This window comes from Solanum lycopersicum, chromosome 12 (assembly GCF_036512215.1).
Source record: "Solanum lycopersicum chromosome 12, SLM_r2.1".
Taxonomy (NCBI): Eukaryota; Viridiplantae; Streptophyta; class Magnoliopsida; order Solanales; family Solanaceae; genus Solanum; species Solanum lycopersicum.
In genome coordinates this window covers 40,179,063-40,189,645 of record NC_090811.1, presented here as the reverse complement: position 1 = coordinate 40,189,645, position 10,583 = coordinate 40,179,063, and the positions used below count along the sequence as shown (strand labels likewise).

The following is a 10,583-nucleotide window of genomic DNA, read 5'->3' as shown; positions in this document are numbered from 1 at the left end:
GTAGTCCCCAACCTTGTGCAGCAGCCAAAGATATCACTACTCTGACTGTTACCATCTTCACTACTGGGGAGAAAGTTTCTTGATAATCTAATCCTTCTCTCTGATTGTATCCTTTGGCAACTAGGCGAGCTTTAAATCTTTCTACTTCTCCATTGGCATGGTACTTAATTTTGTACACCCACTTACATCCTATGACTTTCTTATCCACAGGCAGCTGTACAATTTTCCATGTATTCTCTTGTAGGGCCTGAATTTCACTTTGCATAGCTTCAATCCATCTGTTATCTTTCACTGCTTCATGATATGTTTTAGGCTCTTGCTCTTGTGAGAATTTTGTCAAATAACTCTTATACGGAACTGAAATGCTATTGTAATCCACAACATCACCAATAGAGTATAAACAGTTTCTAGCTGCTTTCCCAGGTAAAACATAATCTGCTTGCCAAATAGGAGGCCTGACAGTTCTATGTGACTTCCTTAATACAACCTAGTCATGTACATCTGTGACATGTTCCTCCTCCACGTGTTCTTCCTCAAGCATACATGAAGGTGGAGATGAAGTTACCTCACTGTGACTTGGTTCATCATTAGAATGCTCAATAATAGCAGTGGTTGGTGTTTCACATTCACCATTCATTTCAGTACCTCCAAGATCAAGAAAGTGCATGCCTCCTTCAGTGTCAATATTGTGTGCTTGAAATGGAAATAATTGTTCATGAAAAACAACATCTCGACTAACAAATATAGTCTTAGACTTCATGTCATATAATTTGTATCCCTTTTGAGTGGCTGCATATCCAAGTAAGACAGCCTCCCTTGCCCTGGGTGCAAATTTATCTTTCTTTAAAAAATTTGTATCAAAACAAAGACATCCCACTACTCTAAGATGAGACAGAGAAGGTTGCTTATTATAAAGTAGCTCATAAGGTGTCTTGTTGCCTATTGTAGTAAGAGGAATTCTATTAATGATATACACTGCAACCTCCACACATTCCCCCCAGAACTTGTCAGGAAGATTACTTTGTATTTTGATTGCTCTAGCAGTCTCCAAAGCATGCCTGTGTTTTCTTTCTACAACACCATTTTGTTGTGGTGTATGAGGACAAGAACTTTGGTGTAATATTCCATTTGATGTAAACAATTCACTACAATTTGTATTAAAGAATTCACCTCCATTATCAGATCTAAACACCTTCACAATGTTGCCAAACTGTATTTTTATCATTGATAGGAATTGTTTCAGAACTACAATCACATCAGACTTTAGAGCTAGTAAGAAAACCCATGTCCACCTAGAATGATCATCAACTAGAGTGAGGAAATACCTCTTCCCATTGTGAGTATGCAACTTGTAGGGGCCCCAAACATCTATGTGAACCAAGTCAAAATTAGCATCTGCTTTACTATTGCTAATGGGAAAAGGAATTCTAGTTTGTCTAGCCTGTGGACAAATACTACACTGTTTCAAAGAAAGACTACTACAATTATTGAAGACCTTTATTCTTCTAAGTACTCCCATAGGAATGTGTCCCAATCTCATATGCCAAAGAGCAGGATCAATGGTTTTCTCAACAGCAGACATTGTCCTGATTATATTCACATTCCCTTGTTGCATTCCTTGCGATCTTAGCACATAAAGACCATCCTCTATATCACCAATCCCCTTCACCTTCCCAGATGAGAGGTCCTGAAATACGCAGCATGTGGGAAAAAAAGAAACACAACAGTTTAATTCTTTTGTCAATTTTGAAACTGACAATAGATTAAACTTGAATGCCGGGATACATAACACATCCATAATTACTTCACCTTCATTTAAATGAACGCTTCCAATATGAGAAATGGAAGCTGATTCACCTGTTGGTAGATGTACTTTTCCTGCATTTCTCATAATAATCTCATCATGTAAGTGCTGTCTACTTCTTATCATATGATCTGTACACCCTGAATCTACTACCCAGTTCATGAGTTTCGTAGGATTACCTGCCATATGAGCACTCCTATGTGGTTGGTTTGTAATAATCATGTTTAATACATTTAACATCTGCGTCATTTTCATCAACTGCATAAGCTGATCTTGTGTAACTATTTGATCATCACACACTTTCTCTCCTATAGCAGCATTAACCTTCTTCTTCGACTTGAAATCTGCAGGATACCCAATCAGTTGATAACAATTGCTCTTAACATGCCCTGTCGCATGACAATGTTCACATTTCATCAATTTGAAGCATCTATCTCTTGTATGACCTTTCATGTTACAGAAATCACAATAGAGATTATTATATCCTTTCTTTCGAAACTGTTTGAATCCAGTTTGTCTTAAAGTAGACAAAGCTTGTTGATTCTATTCCATCATGTACAACTTCTGCAATTCCCTTTTGACTTTCATCTTGGATGACCATTGTGTATGCTTGGTTTACATTAGGCAAATTATTCATCATTAAGATCTGTCCCCTTGCCTATGAGTAGCTTTCGTTTAGACCCATCAAAAATTGCAAAAGACGCTGATATTGCATTTGTTCACCAAACTCCTTGGATTTGTGACAGTCACACCCTGGGGGAGGCAAAATTAAGTCATATTCATCCCATAGACTCTTTAGTTTTGTGTAATAAGAAGAAACTGTGGATATTCCCTGTGTTAATGTGAAAATTCCTCTGTGAAGTTGATAGAGTCTTGATCCATTCACTTTATCAAAACGTTTCTTCAAATCAAACCAAACCTTGTGTGCACTTGATGCATATAGGATTCCACTAAGCAGATCCTTGCTCACATTGCAAGTAAGCCATGAAATTACAATCGCATTACATCGATCCCAAATCTTCTTCAAATCCCCTTCATAATCACTCCTGGAAACTGATCCATCCACGAAACCCAATTTGTTTCTTCCTAATAATGCTATCTCCATCGCTCGACTCCATAAAGTGTAGTTGTCCATGCTGAGCAATTGAATCCCAACAGATAATGCTCCAGGAACATCAGAAGAGCTCAAGTAGAGCGGGTGATTGTGATCTATAATCATCGAACCTCCCCTCGATACAACCCCTCCAGTTCTTCCATGTGTTTCATCCGTCGATCCATCCTCGATCGCCATTGAAGAATCTCTCGATCTATGTTCAAAAAATCCCAAAATAAAATTCTAGATCTGCTCCAAAATGCTCTGATACCATGTAAACTTCAGTGAATTCCAACTAATTACAACTGGTTAATGGAGAAGAATGCTAGTTTAAGAAGAACTGATTGAAGAAGAAGAGAAGAGAAAGTTCTGTATTGAATCACATGAACAATGAATATGAAAACTCAACTGTTTACATCTACAAAACACTATTTATAGAATTACAAATTGAAGTAGTTAATTTAACAGACTCTGACAGGTGTACGTTTTCTGTTAGTGCACTGCAGTGCATTTAACCAACTGTTTAACAATAACAGACATTTATTTATACACAATGCAGATGTAGGAGACTTATTACATACACATCCAACAAAAATACATTTGTTTATAAGGGGCATACTTAATACACATGTACCAAGAGCCAACAACAAAAAATATATAGCAACTTAGGCACTCCTAAAAATACGTATAACAAAAATGGGGTGACAAATAATAAAATTATTATGTCGCTATGACATTGAAGCAGTGCACAGAAAAGTCAATGATCAGCTAGATGCTAAGGTGGGACATGCTACACATGGAAATTTTTCTTATAAAATGTACGGTAACATGCAAAGACAGTGACATTACTAAAAAAAATCAAAAGTTAAAGTGCATTAATAATTTGAAGGTTTGACGACGCAACATGGAATCACAGTAAAGCACTTGAACCACAAGAAAAATAAACCCACAGTCTACAACACTTACCAAAAAAACACATCTTCATTTTCACTTTGACAACATATTATAGAGTCCAATAAGGCACAACTGCAACCCGCGCGAAGCGCGAGTAGATTCCCTAGTGTATATATATATATATATGTTCGGTTCTTCAAAAACCAGATCTAATTAGACTAATATATTTTTAAATAATTAATGTCACTGTCTAAAAATATTTTAATAAATAATATGATAAAATAGAGAAATACAAATTAATTTATGATTCTGATTTAATTTATTCAAAAAAAATTGCTAAAAAAATTCATGTTGCATTTCTAATTTCAAATTGTTGATAGAAAATACGAAAACGTAAAAGTTTCATACTAAATTCAATGATTCTTATAACAATATTATTGTTCAACCAACAATATTAAATCTACTCTATCATGAATAATATGACTTGCTTTTTGTATAAATGACTCTATAATAAATATAACCAAATCAAAATATATTTGTGCTAAATTATAGTGAGAAAAAATACTTGAATTCTATTCGAACATATTTATACATGAAATTCTCAAGTCAAAGAGTTTTTTTTTATTTTGTTTGATACTCGATGTTCATACTGTCATTCAATTTAATGCATATTTGTCTCGCATAAGATTTATTAATAGTATAAATTTATATTCAAGCTTTCATTCTTAAAGTACGCATTGTGCAATCGAAAATTAAGTTGCTATAGTGAAACACTATCGTTGAGATTTTACCTTTATAATAAAAATTAAATTAAATTAAACACATAATTTAGTCGTATTAAAATTATCAGAGTGATGTAGAAATAATATTTTTTAAAAAATCTGTATGCAGCGTTGAGTTGGATAACTTTTGACAACATTGATACAAGTATTCCTATTATTATGGTAATTATTTCTATATTCTAAATAAATTGGAGTAATAACTCTCCAAAAGATAACTCTAATTTTTTTATGTGGGAAAAATAAAAGAAATATTAATAATAAATTAAATACACAACAATGATCTCTAATCTCTCATCTCTCTCTCTCTCTCTTTATATATATATATATATATATATATATATATATATATATATATATATATATATATATATATATATATATATATATATATATATATATATATATATATATATATATATATATATAAACTCCCTCCGTCCAGTAATATTTATCAGAAAAATTAAAAGTAGATGTCCAAAATTAATTGTTAATTTAAACAATCAAGAAATAATTAATCATTTTTTTTCTAATGCCCTTAATAATTACATAACTATCAGTTTCAAAAAGTAGTCATTTTAAAGTTACATGACTACATTAATGTGAAAAAAAGTTCTTATAGTTTTCAAAAAGTACAAATCACCTTAATAATGATTGATAGTACGGTTATATAAGTCAAATTGCACCTTATATTAATTTTTTTATAAGAGTTGCGCATGATCTTATTCTGAAAAACAATAGTGGACGGAAGGAACATGTGTGTGTGTATATATATATCATATTATATTATAAGTGGGAAGCTTCAAGATGTAAAGTTAAATTATCATTTTATCCCTATACTAAATAAAAATATTATATTCATATTTGATTATTTTATTTTTGAAAAATATCGAGCTTTAAACTTTTTTTACTATTAATGAATTGAGAATATTTGAACAGTTATGAAAATTAAATAATCTAAACATTAAAGAAAATGAAGTGGCAAATGTTAGTTAACGAGAACAAATAGGTAGAGATTTAAGTGACAAGTTAACTAAAATATAGAAGCAGTTACCTTTACATTGCTAGAATCTTAAAAGTCGTAGATTTCAATGCAATGAATCCCATAGTTAATATATAAATATATGTTATTTTCAATGATAAATACATGAAAAGAAGCTAAAGAGACTAATTAATCATTGAAAGTGAAAGTATTATTGTAACGACCCGCTAGGTCGTTTTGAGAACTAGGACTAGTTTGACTCCTTTTGAAAAATTTAAAGGGGTATTTTTAAACTATTCGAAACTAAGAATATTTAGTTGATAAAATTTTTAGTGAAGAATTTGTCTAGTTAATAGTTAGTGGGTCATATCCATAATTCATTTAATACCTTTTTACTTGACCCATTATTTAATTTAGGTTAGTGGGGTTAGTTTATTTATTTTACTTAATTAACAATAAAAGGGTAGAAAACAAAAGAGGTAGAAACTGATTTTTTTTGGGCAGCGTAGATTACAGAACGTGAGGGAGCCAACGAAATCTTCAGGTAAGAAGCAATTTGAAAAATTTCTTGATTGTTATATGGATCCTAATAAAGTAAGGTAGATGGAAAGTTGATCCCTTGTTCGTCTAATTATTATTATGAGTTCGAAAATTGATAAGAAAATTAGCGGAGAACGGTGTATATTTTCTCTGCAATAGCAGTTTAGAGTATGTCGTTCCTGTGACTATTACTAAAAGTTTATTTGTTACACTTAATGAAGTTGAGGGAAAATATTTAGATCATGTGATTATTAATAGGAAGAATGGATGGAATTTTTTTTATTAAAAATGGATGAGGATAAGCAGTGAGTAAAAAGACAATACTGCGTTAATATGACTTAGTCATATGCAGTAATGCCTTGTCACATTGGAGGTGGGAAATCATGAGAAAATCATGATCTAATAATTGACAATCAGATTATAAGCCAATCATTTGGCAAGTGCCAATGATTGGCATTTATTATAAATTTTTGGGATTTGGTAGTCCTTTTTTTTTGGTTTACAGATTGTCACATTGCCTTCCCGTAGTGCAGATATAACATTGACCTGCTTCAGTCAATTATCGAATAAAGATTTGAGTTAAATATATTGAGGTAGATAATTAAATATTATTTGAATAGTGTTGTATGAATACCATTAAAATTATGATTTTCTTTGGAGAGATTAAGGTTCAAATTATTGACTTGAAATTTAGTAAGTATGAAAAATTTGGCATACCAATATGTATCAAGATTTGGAGTTTGGTTGAAAATATGAGTGGGTTTTAGAGTCTACGAACTCACTTACTTACGAATATTGCACAATTGGTAGATTGGGAACGTTCCGAAGATTTGCGAAAAGGAAAGGGAAAGTCTTGAAGATTGGTGAAACAAGTTCGGCATTTAAGGTATGTTAAGACTTCTTAGACTTGTTGAAGGACGTTTTCCTAAATAAAAATAAAAATGAAATAGACAATGGGTAAGGGCGAAAGATGGGGGATCTCGTATCAATGGTGTGACGGGCATTGGTACGAGTACCGGTGTTATAAAAGGAAAAGTTACTACTATAGAATGTGGATTGAAAATTGAAAATGCCAAAGCATATGGGCATTAGCTGATGTATGATTGACTTGAAATCCTTGTGTGATTGTGTTTTCTTTGTTACACCCGTATATTTGTGAATATTGAGGTGGTTATGTATTATGTTCATATTGATTGATTGAGATGCATCATCATCCCCTATATTGAAATAATATTGTGCACGTGCATAGACATGAGACTGAGTATAAGTTGGGCACATGGAGATCGTCCGTGCTAGGGATGGTGAGATTTTAAGATTGTAATATGGTCACGTGGAGACCGTCCGTGCGAAAATTGTTTGATATTGTGATAGTGCGTTGAGATCGTCCGCACAGACACGTGGAGATCGTCCGTGTCGGTATATGGACCTCGCGAGTCCCCCATGGGTCATGAACTCTCGATGTATTTCCGAGGAGTATCATGTATATACGGTTGAGTGAGTACTGGGTATTCTGAGCCATATCATTACATGGCATCATATTGCATTGCATTTCATCCCATCATTCATTCTTGATGACTATATGTTTCATTTGGTGTTTGGAAAATATTAAATGTTGATTTCCTTTATTGATGAAACTTAAATAGTAAGTGTAATATATATATATATATATATATATATATATATATATATACTTGTACAATCTAAGAATTTATTTTCTTATATAACTCCCGTCACTACTTCTTCGTTGTCGGTCAATGAGACATACTGGGTACACGTGGTTTCGTACTCATACTACGCTTGTTGCACGCTTTGTGGTGCAGATTCGATTCCAAGTAGGAGCACATCTCGAGGAGCAGTTTGAGTCCGAGTTTGGAGTGTCTTGGAGTTGTGGTGAGCTGCTTGGCTGTTCCGTGGCCCACACCTCCCTCTATGTTTTACTTATTCTGTTATTCAGTATTCAGACAGGATATCCCTTATGTTAGATTTGCCTTTTTAGTTTCAGACTTGCATCGTATTTTAGAAGCTCTTTTACTCATGACACCATTTCTTGGGTAGTATTTTTTTCAGTTTTCCGCATTCGTACTTATAAGAACTTAGTGTTGGAGATTTGGAAATTTTTGTCTTTTCACTTCTTGTTAGTTAAGTTTGTTAAAATATGTTGGTTGGCTTACCTATTGGTTGGGAATAAAGGTGCCATCACGACTCGTGATTTTGGGTCGTGACAAATTTGGTATCAGAGCTCTAGGTTCATCGGTCTCAAGAGTACAAGAGCAATGTCTAGTAGAGTCTTGCAGATCGGTATGAAGACGTCCATACCTATCTTCGAGAGGCTATAGGACATTTAGGAAATATTCTGTTCTTTTATTCCTTATCATGCACACTTGACCTTGTAGAAATTCTAATCTTGATATCTCATTTTCTCTCAGATGGCGAGGAATCGTACGTCGGCAAGTGGTGGTCAGGATCCTAATCCTGCGCCTGCTTCTGGGAACCCTATCCGAGGTAGAGGTAGGGGACGAGCTCGAGGTCGGGTAGGGGCCGTATTGCAGCACCTGTGGGTGGTCAAGTACCAATAGCTACCCAGGGTCATGATAGGACCGTACCTCCTAATGCAGATGTTCTTTATGGGGATGTGCATGATCGTGTCGAGGGGGATGGGCCAGCTCAGGCTCCAACCAGTACTATTGTTCCCCCAGTGCTTCAAGATACCCTGGCTCGTATGTTAGGAATCCTAGAGGGGATGGCCCAGGCAGGAGCTTTGCCTGTCACTTCTGATGGCTCACAGACCCGTGTTGGAGGTCAAACTCCAGATACGATAGTTGCTCCAGATTCTCAAACTCCCAGGACTCAGCCAGCTGCCGCTGTAGCTCCTCGTTTGGATAGTATGGAGTTTCCAGATATGACATCACATTTGGTGAACAGGCCTTCTATGACTATTGATGAGCAAAAGATGTTTGGGAGGTTCAAACTAATGAATCCTCCTACTTATACTGGTGACTTAGCTGAGGATGCATATGAGTTTATAGTTAGTTGTCATGAGAGGTTGCATAATCTTGGATTAGTGGAGTCTCATGGAGTTGACTATACAGCGTTTCAGATGACTGGCTCTGCTAAGCAGTGGTGGAGGGATTATATTAGTAGTAGGCCAGCTGGATCTCATCCACTATCCTGGACTGAGTTTACTCAGGTATTTCTATCCAAATTTGTTCCACGCAGTGAGAGGGAGCGCAAGAGGGCCGAGTTTGAGGGTTTGCAGCAAAATGGTAGTCAGTTGCAGAGTATAAGGGTAAATTTCATGCCTTGGCTAGGCATGCTTCGATGATACTTCCCACAGAGGCTGAGAGAGTGAGGAGGTTTGTTAAGGGGCTGATTATTCCAATTCGTCTAGGAGTTTCTCAGGTTGCTGCTTCTGGTGTTCCATTCCAGAAAGTGGTAGATGCTGCTAAGGAGTTGGAGATGATTCGACGTGAGGAATTTGAGCAGCGAGAGGGCAAGAGGACTCATTATTCAGGTGATTATGGTGGTGCTCCGTCTAGGAGTCGGGGTTACTTGGGCAGAGGTTATCACCCTCAGTCCAACAGACCCATTCTTGCTGCCATACCAGCGTCTGAGGCTGGTTACGCTGGGCATAACTCTTCGAGCTCGGTACATACTTTGCAGGGTTCATCTTCTAGACCTGTAGTTCGTGGAGGGCATTCTGGTCATTCCGGTTCCTCTCATCAGCCGGCGTCTCGTAGGGGTTGCTTTGAGTGTGATGATATGGGACACTTTGTGAGAGACTGCCCTAGGACCAGACGTGGTGGCTTACATCAGGGTTCTCAGGTTTCGACTTCCAGGGCTGCACAACCTCCAGCTAGGGGTGGTGCATAGAATGGTATAGGTGGTTCTCATTCAGGTAGAGGTGGTTCTCCTTCTGGTCGAGGTGGTGGTCGTGGAGGTCCACAATCTGATGGAAGTCGTTCTCACTGTTATGCTTTTCCAGGTAGGCCAGAGGCTGAAGCCTCAGATGCTGTTATCACAGGTTTTATTCCGGTTTGTCATCGACCAGCTACTGTATTATTTGATCCAGGCTCTACTTATTCTTATGTGTCCACATATTTTGCTCCTAGTCTGGATATATTGTGTGAGTATCTTGATTTCCCGATACGTGTTTCTACTCCTGTCGGGGATTGTGTAGTTGTAGATCAAGTGTATCGTTTATGTACTGTTACTTTGATGGGGTATGACACTCATGCAGATCTAAAGGTCTTAGAAATGATAGATTTTGATGTGATTCTTGGTATGGATTGGTTATCTTCTTACCACGCAATTTTAAATTTTCATGCCAAGACCATCACTTTAGCTATGCCTGGAATTCCTATAGTAGAATGGAGAGGTACTCTTAGTCATCCTTCTAAGGGTGTGATATCATTCCTTAAGGCTCGTCAGTTGGTACAGAGAGGATGTTTGGCTTACTTGGCCCATATTCGAGATACTAGTATTGAGACTCCT

The 10,583-nt window shown here is 35.9% G+C and overlaps 1 protein-coding gene across 1 annotated transcript; it reads left to right on the top strand.

Moving 5' to 3' along the window:
* The first annotated feature begins 9,548 nt into the window (after positions 1-9,548).
* On the top strand, positions 9,549-10,335 carry LOC138340356 (glycine-rich protein 2-like). The gene is made up of 3 exons (XM_069292072.1): positions 9,549-9,906; positions 9,988-10,124; positions 10,330-10,335. The coding sequence occupies exons 1-3, from the start codon at positions 9,549-9,551 to the stop codon at positions 10,333-10,335; spliced, it is 501 nt and encodes a 166-aa protein (XP_069148173.1).
* Positions 10,336-10,583: the final 248 nt, after the last annotated feature.